The sequence below is a fragment of the Nicotiana tabacum genome, chromosome 1 (assembly GCF_000715075.1).
Source record: "Nicotiana tabacum cultivar K326 chromosome 1, ASM71507v2, whole genome shotgun sequence".
Classification (NCBI taxonomy): Eukaryota; Viridiplantae; Streptophyta; class Magnoliopsida; order Solanales; family Solanaceae; genus Nicotiana; species Nicotiana tabacum.
The window spans coordinates 176,680,556-176,701,980 of NC_134080.1; the positions used below are offsets into that span (position 1 = coordinate 176,680,556).

Consider the following 21,425-nt stretch of genomic DNA (forward strand, 5'->3'; position numbering starts at 1 on the left):
AAGCCGCAGATGCGAAAGTCCTACCGCAGATGCGATTTTGGATCTTAAGTGACGGACCGCAGAAGCGGTGGTTCGACCTCATATGCAATATCACAGAAGCAGCGATGGAGGCCGCAGATGCGGAACAACTGGGCAGAAGAATTAAATGAGCCCTTCTCGAAATTTTGGGTCATTTCACCATTTTTGACCTCGGCTTGGGAGTTTCTTGGGCGATTTGTGAGAGGGATTTCAAGAGACCTTCATTGAGGTAAGGATTTTGGACCTAAAACTTGTTCCTATGCTATTATTTCATGGATTAGAGCTAGAAATCATGGAAATTAAGGGTGAAAAAATGGAGGTTTAGGGCTTGAGTTTAAGAGAGTTTAAATTGAGGATTCGATGGGTCATTTGAACTCCGATTCTTGTGTTTTTGATATGCATGAACTCGTGGGGAGACGAGGAATCTAATGATGTGAAAATTTCTGAGTTTAAGAAGTGGGCCCGGCTCTTGGGTTTTGCTAATTTCGGGATTTTCGATATTTTTCGATTGTTTTCGCTTAGGCTTTGCTCCCTTAGCATATTGTGATGTATTCATTCTGATTTTGGATAGATTCGACGCGCGTGGAGACCAATTTGAATGGCAAAGGCGTCGCGAGCTATAGATTTTGCCGGTTCGAGGTGAGTAATGATTGTAAATGATGTCCTGAGGGTTTGAAATCCCGGATTGCACAACGTAGTGCTATATTGAGGTGAGACACACGCTTAGTGGCGGGCGCGGGGTCGTTTACTATTGGGATTGTGATTTGGTCCATGCCGATTGATGTTTTTACCGCATATTTGACTGAGACTTAATTGTTATCATCCTGACTTGGGCTTATTGCCATATTTGGGTTTCGTGCCGACTATTTGAATCCTTCGTGGACTTTTATCACTGTTTCCTCACTATTTTGACATACTACTTGAACTCAGTCGTATTGATTTACACTGCTTTACAAACTCAGCCACTTTTACTTGAATTTGAGACTTAAATGATCTTTCAAATGTTGTTTGGGCTGAGCATTACTATTTTACTAATGCTCAAAGGGCTTGTGATGATTTCTGGACTGAGTGAGGCCGAGGGCCATATGTGAGGACATGCTGAGTGATATGAGATACTTTCTATGCCACGAGGTGGCTTGAGTGATGTGAGGCCGAGTGCCGAGTGATGTTGCCACGAAGTGGCTTGATATAGCGCTTGGGTCGTAAGGGGCCCCTCCGGAGTCTGCACAACCACAGTGAGCGCGGGTATCCATTGTGATCTGAGAGTGAGCCCGAGGGGCTGATATTGTTCTGAGAGTGAGCCCGAGGGGCTGATATTGTTCTGAAAGTGAGCCCGAGGGGCTGATACTGTTCTAAGAGTGAGCCGATGGGCTGGTATTGTTCAGAGAGATTGCCCGAGGGGCAAACCTTTGTGTGTTCATCTTTCATATTTACTTGGCATTTTACCTGTTATACTGTGGTATTTGTGCCCAAGGGGCGGATGTTCTGTTCTTATCGGCACTAACTGTTTTGCATTTATTTGCGTAACTGTTGAAAAAGTCATTTTCGAAAGAGGTTTTAAACTGAGCTAAGATGTTTCTAAAGATTTCACAGCTTCATTGTTTTTCTCAAAGGTTTTACACTGCTTCTATACAGCATGTTAGTTTGCCTTAGGTGATTTCTTACTACTCAGTTGTTATTTACCTTTATTACTCACTGAGTTGGAGTACTCACTGAGTTGGAGTACTCACTTTACTCCCTGCACCTTGTGTGCAGATGCAGGTATTTATATACCCGGTAGTGGGTTTTGGCTATCGGTGGCAGAGTTATCAGAGTTTAGCAAGGTGGCTGCCAGCGTTCGCAACACCGTTTTTTCTCCCTTTTTGCTCATCAGTCCTGTTTTTTTGTATATTTCAGATCTTATAGTTGTATTTATACTCTAATAGATGCTCGTGACTTGTAACACCCCGGTTGGGCTATGTTTGGATTGTATTCCGCACTTAATAAAGAAAACTTTTGTTTAGACTATGGTTATTTAATTATGCTAAAACTGTTTATTAATATTAACTATTCTGAAAAGGTGAAATGGGTTGGTTGGTTGGCCTTGTCTTCATGAGAGGCGCCATCACGACCGGATCGGGGTCTGGGTCGTGACATAAAGCACGAAGGGTGATGCTGTGCATTGTTTGCTATGGTGAGGAAAGAGTGTAAAGCACGAAGGGTGATGTTGTGTCGTACGATGTACCATTTTGTACCGATTATCATTGACTATATGGTGAGGAAAGAGAGTAAAATCACGAAGGGTGATGCCGTGCACACTTTTGTTATAAAATATTATTTGGTGAAGACGAGAGTAAAAGCATGAAAGGTGATGTCGTGCACGTTATTATTATATGATTGATTTAGTGAGAACAAGAGTAAGAGCATGAAGGGTGATGCCGTGCAAATTGTTGCTTTCTGATTCTTGATGATATTCTAGTTATGTTGTTACTTTCCTTACCTGATGCTTTCTATTCGGAACCGTTATTTCCCCACAACATGTTTTCCCTTCCCAAATTTACTGGTTATTTCTGCATTTTCCTTTCCGCTGTATATATTTAAATTGCACAGGTTTATTTGGTAGTCTGGTCCTAGCCTCGTCACTACTTCGCCGAGGTTAGGCTAGACACTTACCAGCACATGGGGTTGGTTGTGCTGATACTACACTCTGCACTATGTGCAGATCCCGGAGCAACCTTTGGACCATAGTGTGGAGGCTACCTTCAGTCCACGCGCAGATCCAAGGTAGACCTCCAGGCGTCTGCAGGTTCTAGCATCTCCTCTACTTCTAATTCCTGTTTCATTTTTATTTTATTCAGAAATAGTGTATTGTGACTCTTAGACAGTCTGTGACACTGTGACACCAGGTTTTGGGTATGAGGTTTTGAAAGTTGTAAGAGACGTAGTCTTGAGTTATAAAAATGGTTGACTTTCGCTTATTTATTTAATTCCGCTGCTTTCATGTTATCGCTGGTAATTGAAAAAATAATAATTTGTTAATGAAAAAGGTAGTTGAGGGTTGGCTTGCCTAGCTCTCATTAGTAGGCGCCATCACGACTCCCGAGTGTGGAAAATCCCGGTCGTGACAAAAAAATCTGAGTTGTGACAGCGAGTCACTTACAATAACCTATACGCAGTATAAAATAATTACAGGAAAGAAAATATGGAAACAAAATAAGGCAGTTAACTCATGAAACAACTCAATCCTCAAAGGAAACTAATAAATGCCAAAATTGCCAATCCTTGGAATCTCATACGAAAGTACCGAAAACAACACAATGCAATAAGGAATGTAAATCACATAAACTGTTGCAGTGCACAACACGATCCCACTGTACAACACAATTCTCCCTTATTCGTCCATATAGTTATCAGTAATAATAAATAAATATGTGTTGCATCATGCAATCCGATCCCACCATATAATCAGAGTCAATATCATAATTTACTTTTATTTCACCATATCAATCTACCCTTATTTCACTTGTTGCGGAGCGCAATCCAATCCTACCATATCCATATAAATTCACTCTTATTTCATTTGTTGCGACGTGTAACTTGATCCATAAATAAATCAACAAGTGTAATCGATTTAACTGCCCGAATCACAAGAATTTCTATGATTAACGAATATGAAAGCTATAATTCAATAAGGAATCTCGTAACAAATCATAAAGGGCTACAATTAACACTGAACAATAAAACAAGTCAAATATATGGTGGTTAAAGGGTAGAAATAAGACAATTATCAATTAAGCATGAAAACATGGAAGGAAATCTACATTTAATAAGCGAGAATAATAGATGACAAGTAGCAAGTTAAGGCATAAGAAGCAACTAAGGCATGTAACAATTAAGACACAAAATAATATAATTAATAAAATATGGGTAGGCATGGAAACAAGTAATTGGCGGCGTATAGACACTCGTCACCTTGCATATACGCCGCTACATATGAAATTCACATTGCACATAGCTCAAGAGCTCCTATTTTCTTAAATCGAGGTTAGACCTAATACTTACCTCACTTCGAAATCAACTCAAAGTTCAACAACGGCCTTATCTTTCGAACAAGCCTCTAAACCAACAAAATCTATCAAATTATTTGACCAAACAATTCAATATAAGCTTTAGAATCTAGTTATGAATGAAAGAAACTCAATTTAGATGATTACTAAGAAAGTCAACCCCGAACCCTCTTTGTCAAAATCTAAAATTCGGACCTAAATTCGATTATCCATTCACCCCCGAGCCCAGTTATATAATTAGTTTCGAAATCCTATCTTATTTCGAGGTCTAAATTCAAATTTTATAAAAATCCCTAATTCTACCCAAATCCCCAATTTCTACCATGAAAACCTGATATTTAATACTGAAAACTTGTGAAATGTAATGGGTTGAAAGAAAGTGGATTAAGGTTACTTACTAATAAATTTAGGAAGAAAAGCTCTTGAAAAAATCACCTCTAAGGTGTTTAGGGTTGAGAATTTGAAAGAATGAGTTAAAATCCCGTCTTTTCCTTCTTTTGTCCAACGCAAATGTCACAATTGCGATGTTGCAAACCCCGCAAATGCAAGAAAGCCTTCGGAAATGCGAAGTTTCTTCATCTCTACTTCCATCGCAAATGTGATGGTTTTGTTCAATTGCGAACTTGGATTATCGCAATTGCGACCGTTTGATCGCAAATGCGAACCACTCTCCCCCAGTACTCCTTCGCAAATGCGAACTACTTGTTCGCAAATGCGAACTTGACAGAAGAAATGAACGCAAATGCGAACAATGACCTCGCAATTGCGAGATCAGATGTTGTACCAAAACCAAATTTTCACCAACTATTTTTCTTAAGTCCAAACCACTCTGAAGCCTATCCGACACTCACCCGAGACCTCGGGGATCCAAACCAGATATGCACACAAGTCCAAAAATATCATACGAATTTGCTCTCTTCAAAACACCAAAATAACACCTAGAACTACGAATTGGATACCAAAACGAATGAAATTTTCAAAGAAACTTAGGAACTTTCATTTCAACAACCGAACATCTGAATTACGTCAAATCAACTCCGTTTTGCACCAAATTTTGCAGACAAGTCATAAATACAGTAATAAACCTATACCAAGTTCCGAAACTAAAATCTGGGCCCGGTAGAAACAAAGTCAAACTTCGGTCACACTTATTAATTCTTTAAACCTTTAAGCCTCTAGTTTTAAATAAATTGCAATAATTTGAGCTAGGGATTTCCGAATTCGATTCCGGACATATGCCCAAGTTTCAAATCACACGGACCCGCCGAAACTATCAACGCATAGATCCAGATCCGTTTGCTCAAAATGTTTACCGAAATCAATTCAAATGAGTTTTAAAGTACGATTTCACATTTTAATCAAAATTTCACATAAAAACCTTCCGGATTAAGAAGTCAACCGAAGTCAACTCGAGAAAGGCTAAACGGAACTATTCTGGATTTCGAAACACATAATTAAATGTTAAAACTATAAATGACCTATCGGGTCATCACAGATCATGTTATTACTTGCTTGGTCTTCCAAGCCCATAACGGGTTTCATAACACATACATGGACAGGGAATATTTAGAAGTAAAAGTATTATAATAATTTTGCGATGGACTTTTGGATAACTAATGCAAAAAAATCTTATAATACTAGCAACAGGAAATTTATCCGCTCAGTTTAAGTTTTTCTTCGGGATGAAATTACCGGAAATTAACTATGGAAACCGTTGCTTAACGAGGGATTTTCAAAACCTTGCTAAATTCTTAGCTACGCTGGTATTGTCTATTGATTGAAATCCCTGGCTTTTACATCTTAAAAAGAATTATGAGAAAATGACATTGTATAGCCGCCCTCAAAATATAGCCGAAAAATATATATATTTTTTGTGTATATATACATTCTGTATGTTATATACAAAAATTATATACTTTTCGGCTACCGAATGTAAATAGTTTCTGGCGCGAGCTAAGAGTGAAAAAAGCCCTAAAATTATCAATCAAAATAGAGATTTTTTTTTGTATAGTGAATTAGTTCTAAATGTGTTCTGGTCATGGTACATTTTATAGATAGCCCACGATTCATTTGAAGTAATATAATCAATATATCAAACAAATATTACTTTATTCGTTGTGTGAAATGTATGTATAAAGATTTAAATATATATTAATAGAAAAAATAGAGAACCTCTATTACGATAAAATCACAAATTATTGAATATCAGGATGAAATAGGTGCAATAAGAGTAAAATGGATAGTGTTGTGATTCATATAGAGATACCAATTAGATTAAAATTGAGTTTGTTAGCGTGTTATATGTGTCACACCTCTTTTTTCTGCCCCGCGAGGGGTGAAGGAGTTTTTCCAATTAAAGGACAATCGAAACGGGATTTGTTTATTTATTTCAGAGTCGCCACTTGGGAGATTTAGGGTGTCCCAAGTCACCAATTTAATCCCGAATCGAGGAAAAGAATGACTCTGTATTACAGTCCGCGATCCAGAAATCCGGATAAGGAATTCTGTTAACCCGGGAGAAGGTGTTAGGCATTCCCGAGTTCCGTGGTTCTGGCACGGTCGCTCAACTGTCATATTCGGCTTGTTTATCTGATTTTATACAATTATGCGCTCACGTGCAAGTTTTAACTCTTTACCGTTTTTATTATTATATTTTTTAAAAGAATGTGAACATCGTTTAAAAACATGTTTTTGGATTGCGTCACATGAAATGCACCCGCAATCCGGAACACATTTTTATTCAATGTTTTGGGATTTGGATTTGGGTCGCATGAAATGCACACCCGAGTTTAAGAAAATAAGATTAATTGAGACGCATCCTAAAGAACTAACGTGTTATTATTTGCGGGGAAAAACCATGAAATTTGCTAAACGGTCCGTCCCAGGATTTAAATGTTTAATATATACATCTAACGAGGGCCCCGCCATTTATGCATTTTATTTGGGCGAGGCTCATCTCTTTTTATTTAAAGGCAAACCTAAAAGCAAACTATGATTTCCTATCTTTGTTTATCTCTAACAAAATGGAAAGGTCCTACTGTATTTACATACTTATGAGTTATTATAGTTAAGCTTCAAACGTGATTTATTGAAAGAGGGACGTGATACGGGCAGCCCATTTGGCAGTTATGGGCCCAGACTTAATGTGCATGGAGCTAAATTCGGCCTGGGCCGCTCTTATTCTAATTGGGCCTATTCAACTCATTTGATAGGCGTTTAACATTTATAAACAAACAAGGGGGAAAAAGCTGAAATGCGATGTACTGTTTGCCTTAATCAAACCATATTCCTAACAACTTAAAACAGATCATTTGTTTAAAGAAAGAACTGTTGGGTACCTAACATGCTTCTTGATAAACAAAATAATGAATTAATAGAACATGGCTACTACAACATCAATCCCTTTCCATTATAAGCAACACATATAGTTTTCCAACTAAATGATAGGTATAAAAGTTCAACTACATCACAGCTAACCACATAGTTCTATTAGGAAAAATAAACTATCATGCAGGCAACCTATTCTTTCAATACATTTTCTAAAGCTAATTCGAAGTAACTTCAACATCTTCCAACTTTCTTTGTATTCATGCCTCAAATTTCTGCTTACATTGATAGTTTATCAGTCGTGTACCTGGTATAGGAAATCAAAAGAAGAAGGAGAATGATCAGCAGAAACAGTATGCAACAAACACAGCAACAGCAGCAATAGGGACAGCCCAATAATAGACCAAAAATCAGCAGCAACTTAAGTGAAAACCCAGCAGAAATTTCAGAAGAAACCAACAGCAACAGCCAGTGGACTTCTAGTCCAAAACAGAGAACCAAAACACTTAACTGGAGCAGTTTTTAGCAAGTAAAGAACCCAGGGAAGCTAACTGAAAACCAACAGTGTGTCCAAACAAACCAGACCAAAGCAGAGAAAGAAACAGGTGCAGAAACACAGTGGTTTCTGCTTGTTATGTTCAGAAAACCAACACTCTTTTTTAACTCTCAATACTTAAAATTATCCAGCCTCTAGTTTCTGATTTTTCCCTAGCCTTAAACTCTGATCTCCAGCCTTTTTCTTTTTATTCTTTTATGTCTAACCTCTTTTCTTCCCTTAAATGAACCTATTTATAGGCTAAATACAGGCCAGCCCTGCTGCCTTGTTTACCCCAACCCTCACATTCTGCCCATAACTCCTTAAAACTAAAAAAATGCCCAATGCCCATCCTCCTGACAACCCCTTAGCATGTGCTTTCTGCCCAAAGGCATGGGCAGCCTATAACTTTTAATTACCCCCATGCTACCAAGTTTGGTTCCCCACTATTGTATTAGTTTAATGCTATTTTAGTACCCTATTGTTAGCCCATCTTAAACTACTCATTTCTGCTCTTTTCACACCCCAAACTACCCCTGTTAGCTCCTAATTGTTACTGTATTACCCCACTGCAGCAGTAGGACATTTTGAACTTCTGAAAGTTCAAATTCAAGATGCCCCAAACTGAATTCTAGCTATTATAGTGCAGCTACAATCCATTCACAGATAATGTCAAGCAATCAACTAAACGACAATGATTCGATCAGTCATATGAAGCTATACAAATCAGAATTTTTGTACATTCAGTCTTATGAAACTAATCGACATCATTTATCTAATCGACTATACTAATTATGACATAGAATAATTAGTCGACCCAACAAACAACACGAACGGGGCATCAACTGCCTTCAACAACTTTGCACGACACAGGGAATCTATATGAATTATCTATTCGACGACATTAATTAACTCGAACATGTATATCACCATACGCATTCAAAACATAAACAGAATAACAATCGACCGGATAAAAGGTCTTACGAAGATAGAGAACAACTGACAGAAAAATAGAAATAACAAACAAACTGACTAAACATGTTGACAAACTCAAGCAACATTTAAACAAAAAGAGAAAGGAAAGAGGGAACTCACTCTGAAAGCTCAACAACAAACGACCCCAGCTTTGACTGGATTTGCCCATTTGAGGCCGAACAGACCTTAATCGAGGTGTTCTCAACTGAGAACACTTCGATTAAGGTCTATTAGACCCCAACCCTCATTTTAATCTGGCCGGATTCCAAAAATTCTTGAGTTCTAGGGTTCGAACAGTCCGATTTGGGGCTCGAAGATTTGTGGGTAGATTCGGAGCAAACCAAGCTTGGTTTGGTCACGAGTGAGGGCAGGATAGTGGCTGGTATGAATCCGGGGTGGGTTGGTGTAGATCGGGGTTGGGCTCGAATCTTCAAATCAAGATTCGAGATGAAGGGGGATGATTCGAGGCAAGGGGGTAACAGATTTGGGTTCAGGGAGTGAAGGAGGTGTTATGGTGTTAGAGGGGTGACCGGCGGCGTAGATGCCGCCGGGTTTCAGGCGAAGGAAGCTTAGGGCGGCTAGGGTTTGGGAGGTCTGGGTTTGGGTTTGGGTTTGGGACGATGAAGGGGGGGTGTTCGGATGGGGGCGTGGGGTGTGATGAATGATTTATATATGGGGTAAGGGACTAGATCCTGGCCGTTGGATCGAGTTGGATCTATGGCCAGGATCTATCTGGCACCAGGAAACGACGTCGTCTCCCTTAAATGGGAATGGGTCGGCCTAAGGTTTAAACGAGTCGGGTGCTGGGGAAATCTAGGGGATCGTTGGATTAGGTGGGACGGACGGTTCAGATCAAACGCCTCATACGGCATCGTTTGGGGGGCGTCCCTAGAAGACCTGGTTTGGACTGGGTCACTATATTGGTTTGGGCCCGATTTTCAGTTGAATTTTCGGCCCAAATCAGATATTTTCCCTCTTATAATTTAGACAAAAATTCCTAAAAACCAAAATTAAACATACAAATATTAATTAATACATAACAACAAATATCACACGAATTAAAACATTTTAATAAAATTACGATGACAACAAAAATGCGTATTTTGTGATTTTCGCTTTTAAACAACCAAAGTATAATTAACTAATTCCTAAATACACCAATTATTCCTAAATGCCTGCATCATGTATTTTTGTATTTTTTAACTATAGCGAGGCGAGCATTTACGGACAGAACAATTATCAAAATGTCACATAAATCCTCAAAATTGTACCCGGGGGTAACTTGTTTTATTTCTTTTCCGATTTCTTTTGGAGTAGTTTCCATGAAGCAAAAATCATGTGCTCACAATATGGATTGCTGAAAACAAATAGAAAACAGGTAAAATGTTCGCCCGTATAATTAAGAGAATTTTTCATAAAGAACCATCTTTTAGGTCTAATTAGCTATTTATAGATACCCTTTGCTATATTACGTGTTATAGATATCTTTTATGTTTTTATAAAATGTATTTCATGTATTTGAGATGTTGTATTCATTAATACAACAAAAAAAATAGGCGTAAAAACAGGAATTCCAGCTAACTCTGATATGTATTTAGTTGTATTTAAGCGGCTTTAACGTGAAATACAGTAACATATCTGCGCAGAATCTGGAAGGTTAAACTGGTTAAAAATGAAAGGAAATCAAATCACATGATATTCTCCTAAATTAACTCAACGAACTAAAACTAGTACACATTAATCTGTATTCTGCTCAAAGACAGCATCTCAGAAACGTGAATACAGCGAAAAAACAGAGCAACATCTGATCGAACTTCTTCCATTCTCTTCTCTTTTTTTTCGATTGATACAAATTATATACAAAATAAGGTATTCATACTCTATACATATGGAAAGTTTAACAGTTTTTTTGCGTCATTCTGGCAAGTGGAACGATGAGGGCAATTACATCGATTTTTCAATTGAGGGAATACTGATAAAGGAGTATGCCTCCTTTAATGATCTGGTTGTTTCAATTTCAAATCAACTGGGTATCGATTTGAGCTCCAAGACCATTAAAATACAATACAAAGTAGAAGAAAATTGCACACCAATGGAAATACACAATGATATGGGTTACAGAGTGTATGTAGAATTGAAAAAAGAGAACAACGAATTTGGGATGTATCCTTTGTGCATAACAACTATCAAAAAAGATCTTACATCCGGAGGTAGTTTAAATCAAGGCGACATTGTGCAAATAGACGAAGGAGTTCAAAGGTACGATTCCGATACAGATAATACACTGGCTCTAATTTTTGTCAATTCAGGAGAAGCGATTGGAGTGTTCGAACTCCACAAGGATTTGATAATTTCAAAAACTAATCAAAAGGAGGTTATGGCTGGAAAGGTTTATAAGGATAAGGCTACATTGAAAGAGGTGATGGAGAATTATGCTATAGCTCAAAGGTTTCAATTCCAGGTTGATAGGTCTAATGCTGTCGGGTTTGCATGTATTTAAAAAAAATCCGTTGTACTTTCGATTATTGGTTCGAGGTGTAAGTTTGACGTCGTTGTATTTATGCGTATTTGTGTATTTCATCTAGATGATCACAGATGAAGTAAACATATGTTTGTTTAGGGCATTTAAATACATGTATTCATATGTATTTTACTGGTATAAATACACAACAGTGGCTCTAATTATTTTCTTATTATGTCTACTGTGGTATTAAGTGTATGCATATACAAACAAGTGTATTCAGTTGTATTCATTGTATTCAAACGCATATAACTATAATGGAATTCAGTAGTATAAAAATTTATATATATAGATGTCAGGATGTATCTATGTCAGATTATATTTGTCTGTATATGAGCTGCATTTTTTGTAAACACTTATGCTAATCAAATGTAAAATAATTAATTCTTTGCAGCTATGCATTATTATGCATTTCAGAAGATTGTGAATGGAGGTTTAAGGCTTCAAGTATTAACAAATCAGAACTATTCAAAGTGAGAGAATTCAATGATAACCATACATGTCCGCTGAAGGACAAGGTGTATGAGCAGCGGCAGGCTAGTAGCAGCCTTATAGGTGGTATGATAAGGCCTAAGCTTACAAACCATAAGAGGAAATACACTCCAAGGGATATTATTGATGATGTGAAATCAGATTTAGGTGTAGATGTTAGCTACATGTTGGCGTGGAGGGCTAAAGAAAAGGCAATGAATTTTCTGAGAGGTGAACCGGCTGATTCATACAAAAAATTACCAGGATACTTATATACAATGGATATGACATATCCAGGTTCCCACATAAGAATGGTAAAATCACCAAAAAATGAATTCATGTACGTGTATATATCATTGTATGCCTTTATAAGGGAGTTTGATCATTGTAGACCCATTGTTATTGTGGATGGAAGTCACCTAAAATCTTACTACACCGGGACATTCATTTCGGCAAGCACGTTGGATGGTGCAGGTGAGTATCTGAATTATAATACAATCTGTTAATATTTTTAAATATTGAAATGCATGTTTTAAAAATAATTATATTCAATTGTATTTACAGGTCATATATTGCCACTAGCATATGGTGTTATTGATTCAGAGAACGATGTTGCTTGGACGTGGTTCTTTAAGCAATTCAAGATAGCATACGGTGAAAGGGAAAACATGTGCATCATTACAGATAAAAATGAGAGTATCATTAAATCTGTATCGAGAGTGTATCCATATGTACCGCATTTTGCTTGTATATGGCATCTATGAAACAACGTATATAAGAAATTCAAAAAGAGCCATGCCAAGTTGAGCTAGATATACTTCTCGATGGCAAAAGCATACACACAAGCTGAATTTGACAGTCTGATGGAGAAGGTGGAGAAGGTAGATATTAGAGTGAAAGAATACTTAGAGTTAGCTGGTTACGAAAATTGGATTAGGTTGTATGCACCTGTTAACAGGGGATGGAAAATGACGTCAAATATTGCTGAGTCAATCAATGTCTCACTAGTTTCAGCAAGGAAATTGCCAATATACGACTTCCTCAAAGAAGTTAGGAAGATGTTTGGACGTTGGAATTGTAGTAACCGCAAAGAAGCTACACAGACATACACGACGATTGGAAAAAAATACCAGGAGATGCTGACTTTGAATGAGGCAATGTCTACACGTATGACTGTAAGTTATATTTTAATGTCATTGTTGTATATAGCTTAATTGTTACTGAATTAATGGCATGAATACAACTGAATACAATGATTTTTTAAGTAGAACTACCATTAATACATATGAATACAACTATATTCAAACTCATAAAAGATATATTTTTCCGTAGATCTGATATGAATACAACTGAATATAACTAAAAATATGCTGCAAAAACTATTGGAATACATCAGAATATAACTAACAAAGATGTATTATATGTAATTTTAATATGTATTGTCAATACGTATGATTCTAATGCTTTTGTTAGCATCCTTTTGCCTAAAGTACAGCAGAATTCGGATAAGTTCTGCACTAATTACATATGGTATTCTGCTGGTCTAAATATTTGATATATTCATCTATATGCAAAAATTTCAGTTGTATGTAACTTATTAATTCAGCATTATACATTTGGTAATTCAGATATATGTGCTCAAAATTTATATTTCTACTTTTAAATGTAGGTGGTACCATCAACTGAATACTTACATACGGTTAACGATGGTGGGAGGAATTACACAGTCTGCCTATTAGAGAGAAAATGTGTTTGTGGGAGGTTCCAATTTGATGAATTGCCATGCCCACATGCTTGGACTGTATTGAAGAGCAAGTTTCTAATGCCAAAAGAATATTGCTCTAACTATTACAAACCAAATACAATTGTAATGACATATGATTTGCCAGTGTACCCGCTACCGGACAGAAATGACTGGAATATACCAGAACATGTTGTAGAGGAGGTTGTACTACCACCCAAATGGAAAAGACCTTCTGGAAGGCCAAAGAAGAAGCGCGATAAAACTTTAAGTGAATTGTTGCAGTCAAAAAATCAACATTCATGTAGCATATATGGGGGAGGACATAACAAGCGAACGTGTAGAAATGCTCCACGTAATAAATAGTTAACACTCTAACATGTATTAGTGCTTCAACGATTTGTCAATACTTATGTTAACATTGTCAAGTAATAAATTCTCATTGTCAAGTAATATATTCTGAAATGACTTTCGTGAATAGTTTCTGAATACATATAGTTGAAATATTTTTATACAGATAAATACATATGCACTATATAGTTGAGTATAACTGAGTATAGATGAATACTAAAAAATACAACTGGATACAGCTGAAGTATTTTTATGAATAATACAGTTGAGTAGCACTGAATGTAAATGAATACACCAAAATACAACTGAATACAGCTGAATAATACACTTAAATACAACTAACTACTGCTGAATAAAACAAGCTGAATACAACTGATTACGTAAAACCTGTTTAATACATTTGAAATTGTGTTCTTTAATATGTGTTATCTGAACTTGGAAGATACAGCTGAATGGATGTTGCTGAATACAACTGAATACAACTGAATTTGACAGTTAAATACGACTGAATACAACTGAATCCAGAAAAAAATACATCTAAATTCTTTTATATAACCTACCATCAGCATACATAAAGTTTCTGACTTTGACATTAACATGTTCATTAACTAAAATGTGTTCAAGCAAAGTTGCTTGGTATTAACATATACTTGAATCCTGTAAGATAAATATGTATCCAAACTGAAGAATAAGCATGAATACTTATGAATAAACCAGTGAAACAGTGATTGAAAAGTTACAATTGTCATACACTAACATTGTTGATAAAGTGATAAGTTTTTCAAACTAAATACCATCTACACCAAAAACTACTCAAAATAGTATTCATCTTGAAACTACACTCCAAAACTACAATAACCTAAAGCTACTCTAACACTATCTGCATATTTGAATCTGACTCCGTGATTTGTCTAGCAATCTTTGAAGGTGATTCATTCTCACTTATGGCATCAACGTCTATCTTTCGCATAGCATAGTCCCAGAGGAGATCACCATATCTTTGACGAAGTAGAGAGGAATCAAATGTTATTTGTGGAATCTCTCCAAGAGTGCTCAGAAACTCTGCGTATGCTGCAACATGCACCCCACAATCACTAAAAAATAATTGATTGAAACAATTAAAAATAATTCATACAATTAGATTTGTATATAACATACAATAATGATGCTTGAATACTTACATGCTACCAGCTTTCTGTTGAGGCAGATCTGAAATGAAAAAAACTTCAAAGGGATCATTATGTGACTTGTCAGTGTATGCTGAGTAAGTAGACCAATCTATGCCTTGACTATCTCTGTAAAAGCCACTGATTGATAGATATAGAGGTACAAGCTTAGCTAGCTTATCAATCTCAGAAACTACATAAGCATCATGACCTGCAGATCTGTACGAGTCATACACTTTGATACATCTCTCCTTGAATGAGACAACAGCCAATACCCAGTGTAGTTTGTCCTTCAAGTTGACTGGTATCATGACATTATCCACAGTATGCCAAGGTACATTTGCATGCAATCTGTAGCCTCTTATGTACTCACATACCACATCCTCTTCTTTGGCTACATTAGCATTACTATCTGTATCAGCATACATGTTGAATATTTCAGTGATTCTTGTCTTGAATATACAATCAACAGTTGTATACTTGAAGTTGCTTGTTTGATTGTACTTTCCCTTTTTCTCAAATAGTAGAATATGACGTCAATATGCTATACACAAAGTTAAGTACATGGTGTGAGTCCAATTAATCAAACTATTAAAGAATATAGCTGAATACAGAGAAATACATATGAAAAATATAGTTGAATACAATAGATTGTATGTGAATAAAACTGTTGACTACAACTGACTACAACTTACTACATCTGATTAAAACAATTGAAAACAACTGAATATAGCTGAATACAGCTGAATAATATTGAATAATACAATTGACTACTTACGATTTAAAGACTTCAATATGACTGTCTACAGTTGAATACAGAGAAATGCAGTTGAATACAGCTGACTATAGCTGAATAAAACATTTGAATTCAACTGAATATAGTTAAATACATCTGAATACATGAGTTGAATAAAGCGGAATACAAATGCAGTTGAATACATCTGACTACAGCTGATTAAAACAGTTGAATTTAATTGAAATTAGCTGAATACAGCTGAATAAAGATGTTGAATAAAGCTGAATATAACAATTGAATACAGTTAACTATAGCTGATTAATACATTTCAGTTCAACTGACTATAACTGAATACATCTGAATACACCTAAATACAACTGAATGCAGAAGTTGAATAAAGGTGAATATAGCAATTAAATTCAGCTGACTATAGCTGATTAATACAGTTCAATTCAACTGACTATAACTAGAATACAGTTGAATATAGCTTAATACAGCTGAATGCAGATGAATAATACAGCTGAATATAGCTGAATAAAACAACATGTTGTTATTCAAAGAAAATTAGTCAGTTAGGGGAAAAAACTTACGTTGTCATCCCATAGCTTCCCGTCAAACAATAGAAGGTAAAATCAATTTTTTGAATTAACTTGATCAACACCAAAATCCAATGGTATATGAAGTGTTGACTTGTTCTTCTTGTAATGGTCTTCCAAATTACTTCTACAAGTATGGTATAAAAAATATTATATACATTTTTAAAAATATAAAAACTTAATACACATACCGGGGGAAAACTCACCTCTGATCATGTCTAGCGAGAAGACCATCACGAACCCATTTGTCATATTCCTGAATGATTAACATAGGATGTGGCCCCGTTATTGAATCATCCTGAAAGGGGTGTCTTTTTTCAAAAATGGGGGTCAACTTTACTGAGGTACTTGTTGTTCATTGAATTCGTGATTAGAGACTTTTAAATTTAAAAACCATGAGGAAAGCTGAATCTTGACTTTATAAAAATACTAACCTACGGAGTCGAAGTTAGACTCATAAGGCGAAAAGTACCATCTACTTGGTCGCCGATTCCCATGAGATGGTATTGGGGTTGATTCAGCTTTTTTTGCATTGTTGTGAATCACAATTCTAGTTTCTAGAATTTGACTGGGAAGAAACTTGTCGTCCAGCTCAAATTGAGATACATAGAATTCTGTAGATACACCCTCTTGACCAGTAGATGGTATGTTGGACGGCACCTCTGATGTAGTTTTCCCCTCCCCTCTATACTCCAAACATTGATCATTAAGCACTTGTTTCTGTTAGGTGTATGTATCATTGTTAGTGTATTAACTTAATGTTACAATACAGTTAAATACATATAAGTGTAGTAAGAAAATAGATTTTGGTAATGGAAATGGGAGTTTGAAATACATCACACATATTCAAGAAATACAAATCAGAATACATCAAAATACAGCTGAATATGTTTAAATACAGTAGTTAATTCCATTTACATATTAAGGTTAACACAGATATGAATACAGCTAAATACATGTGTTGGCCGATGCATTTATCAGTTTAGTGAGGCAGTTAAAGGCTAGTCGAATACATACAACATTTATAAATACAATTATTTAATTATAACAGCAAGCAAGAGATATAAACAAATGCTCAATATGTTAAGAATGATAAACCTTAACATTATCTCTGACATCTGTGTCAATGCCATCATCACGTCTCCCTATGGGTTCCTTTCTCTGGTGTAAACTTTCAGTTTGCTGATTTTGTTAAAGATGGTCAGAAGCTTCTTGAAGTTATCATTGATCAATGTTCTTAGAGACTTGAACTCTCCCACAACCTTAACAATACAAAAATAATTATAAGATTGCGCCAAAAATATATGAATGCTATTCATTAAACTGTAATGTTTAATTTGTGGTTAAATACTCACGTATTCTTTGAATGAATTTAGGTCTTTCCTCAAAGAAGATACTTCGTCATTTTGGGAATCTTGCAGCTGATTGTCATGCAAAACTTTATGTCCAAATTCGGATACACAAACAGGAGGAATCTTGGGTTGATATTCTGTTTCGTTAGGATGCCTTTCGTGTTCCTTGCGCTTTTTATGGGGCAGTGATGAATATGGACCAATACTTGCAACATGTTTCTTCTTACATTGAAGCTTGGGTGAAGGAGAAAAGTCATCTGAATCCTCTCCCGATTTGTCTGAATGAGCAGGAGAAGGTCTCTTCTCAACATCGGCGCCTACAGGAGGATTCTGAATAATGGCAAGCTCTATATCGCTTGGACTGATGTCCTTGTAAACAATTTGAAAAACGAAATACAATCAAAGTCTTACTATAAACATACAAATGCAGATCTGGAATACAAACTGAAATTTGTATTGAATATAAGGCAGCACTAATGATTTGGAAATAATATGCAATTGTATGAAGAATTAATAATGAAGGCTACAACAGTTATTTATTGATGTATGCATATGAATGCATTTGTATGCATTAGATGTATTCAAATGTATACAGTTTTTGTATGCATTTGTATGCAGCTATTTATTAGTCCCTATGCATTTGTATACATGTATCTTGAATCTGTATGCAAGTATTTATATCTGTAAGCATATGTATACAAATGTATATTGTTGTATGCATCCCCTGAAAATGTATGCAGCTGTATTTGGTGTCTGTATGCAGCTGATTATACAAATATTTTCTATATGTATGTATTTGTATACAAATGTATTATGTTGTATGCATCCCCTGAAAATGAATGCAGTCTCTTGTATGCAAATGTATAAGTAATCCGGATGCATTTGTATGCAGCATATTTGTGAGAATATGACATCTGAAATTACAACAGGTATTACATCACCAAAAATGTATCTGAATGCAACAACATACTTCTATATGCAAATGTATGCCTATTAATTATTAATAAAATATAAACTAGCAATGATACAATTTGTATATTACCATGTTCTCGGTGTCATTGAACATGCCGTTCATCAGATAAGCAAAGGTTGGCTGATATCCGGTGGTTCTCCAATTGAGTATTCTGGGGACCACGTCATCAACTCGGAGTGCAATTTTGGAATCAACAACTGAACAGCACTCATAAAACCACACTTGCATAGCCAGTGGCATCCCAGCTATCCTGTAATACTTCTTCTCAGCATTCATCTTCATGCTAATTGATTTTGTCAACATTTCAAATGCTTTTAAACCCCAATGATATTCAGAATAGCTCCCACGCTCTACCAAGTCAAAATGTAGCCTTGGTATAGTTGTACTATTCTTCTCGGATGAAAAAAAAAAGGTGTGTATGAAATACAACAAAGATATCTTCAAGGCATCACCATCATTGTCGGGACCCCAGTTCTTGTCAGCAAAGCATTTCATCAATTGTTCCTTCTTGACAAGATTAGAACCTCCAAAGTAAGTCTCAATAAGCCGGTTAGGAAACTTTTCACTAAACTCAAAATCTTCATCATTACCAACACATTTGAGGCTAGTCACAATCGCAAACTCCCTTAATGTGAAATGTAATGAAGTACCATTGACGTGTACTGCAAATACATTGTTAGGAGTGTCTTCTAACTGGAGAGCCATGAAGCATCTGAAGAGTTGATGTTGAACTTCACAGCGCTTCATTTGAAGAAATGAGCCAAAGCAAGTATTGCCAAGTTGTTGGTACTGATCAGGAGTAAGGTTCTCTTTTAGCTGGGAGACTATATCAGTATTAGTATAAACACTGATATGGGGTGCAAATTTTGGCTAGTGTTTCACAAAAAAATTAATTTCCTGTATTTAACAAGAATAAATACATGTAAATACAATTGAATACAAACCATATTTCATAGTAAATCTTACATGAATACATATGAATACAACTACAAACACTTAGAAGTATAGATATAACTAAATACACAGATATATTACATTACATCTGACATGAATACATACGAATACAACTAAATACATTGACAAGGCTAAATACATATTAAAAAACTAGCTACAACACACATGACATAAAAAATAAGTAAGCAGAATACATATGAATACAATTAAAAACTTACTGAAAATTTGAACAATTGCAAACAAAAAATAACTAAGATGAATACATATGGATACATATGAATACAATTAAAAACATACTGGAAAATTGAACAGTTGCAAACTATCAAAATACATAAGAATACATATACATACTTATAAATACAGCTGAATACAGTGATACCAAATAGTACAAAAATGTGAAATTGAATAAAACTAAATATATTTAAATACAACCAGATACATACGAATACAATATCGTACATGTAAAATAACTTGAATAATTATGAATACATATAAGTTTCTTTGAATGCATATTGATGCAATAGCAATTACCTTTTGGTGTCGTGTATTTTTTTTTTTTTGCAACGACTTCCTTTACATTGACACATGAAGAATCATTCATAGGTTTTTTCATCTTTGAAACAACTGAATTTTTTCTTTCTTTTGAAAATTTCTCAACGTGGACTTCTTTCGACTTGTCATTGTGTAATTTAGTTCTTCTCTGTGAAACTGTAGTTGCTGACTTACCTGCAAAATCCGACTCCCCTTGAGTTATTTGCAACGAGAAAGAGAGCCCATCAAAATTGAGAATTTTGGTGGGTATACCTCTGGTTATCATCTTGTGTGGCATTGAATCCGCCATTGAAAAGAAAAGCCAAAGCTTCTTGGTGAGTAAACAATACCAATGGTTATTGTTTCAGAAATTTATGAAAAATCGGTATAAAAATTAGAGAACCAAATTAATGATATCAAAGTTCGAAGAAGTAAACTTACCAGGAGAAAACAAATCGGCAGTAAAACAGTGATTTAAAATATATTTTGAATGTGGGATTGATAATGGCGGAGAAATAGAGAATTTGTGTGGGAGAAGAGTTATGAAACGTGGGTTTGTGGGAGAAGAGAGTAAAGTGTATGCAATAAGAGAGAGAGAACGTGTTTAGAGCAGGTATACGGTAATTATGTGAGAGAAAATACTAAAAAGGAGAGAGAAAAATATTATTTTGCATATATGGTGCCTTAAATATAGGATGTAACTATAATTAAATATTTTGCTATAAAGGATAAAAGGTATTTATAGGATGTAATATTTTAAAATGGTATTTATTTAAAATAAATAGGGTACTAAGGTTTTCTATAGAGTGTAAAATTTTCATAATTAAACTAGTAATGACAGCACGAGCCCAATAAACATATGCTAAATATTAGCCTCTAAATTTTGAGAGCTTCATACAGATTGACAGTTATTATTTTCTTTTTTAGCCGGTATACACAAAGTAGACACTAATGATATATGATTGTTCATAATATATATATATATATATATATATATATATATATATATATATATATATATATATATATATATATATATATATATGAATTATACCTAAGCAATTGGATGGACGACTATTTAGGTTAATTCTTCATACTTTTTCATTATTAAAGAACTTTTTGTTTTAAAAGT

At 35.4% G+C, this 21,425-nt stretch overlaps 2 protein-coding genes across 2 annotated transcripts; one reads left to right on the forward strand and one right to left on the reverse strand.

Annotated features, from left to right (window-relative positions):
* The first annotated feature begins 12,717 nt into the window (after positions 1-12,717).
* On the forward strand, positions 12,718-14,000 carry LOC107807977 (uncharacterized). The gene is made up of 2 exons (XM_016632457.2): positions 12,718-13,068; positions 13,563-14,000. Exons 1-2 carry the CDS (start codon positions 12,718-12,720, stop codon positions 13,998-14,000), a joined length of 789 nt encoding a protein of 262 aa, XP_016487943.2.
* Positions 14,001-14,850: 850 nt separating this feature from the next.
* LOC142164290 (uncharacterized) lies at positions 14,851-20,603 on the reverse strand. The gene is made up of 9 exons (XM_075222110.1): positions 20,294-20,603; positions 18,878-19,632; positions 17,839-18,204; positions 17,582-17,665; positions 16,956-17,203; positions 15,969-16,102; positions 15,847-15,851; positions 15,167-15,660; positions 14,851-15,079 (listed from the first exon to the last, which is right to left on the reverse strand). The coding sequence occupies exons 1-9, from the start codon at positions 20,601-20,603 to the stop codon at positions 14,851-14,853; spliced, it is 2,625 nt and encodes an 874-aa protein (XP_075078211.1).
* Between the last annotated feature and the right edge of the window lie 822 nt (positions 20,604-21,425).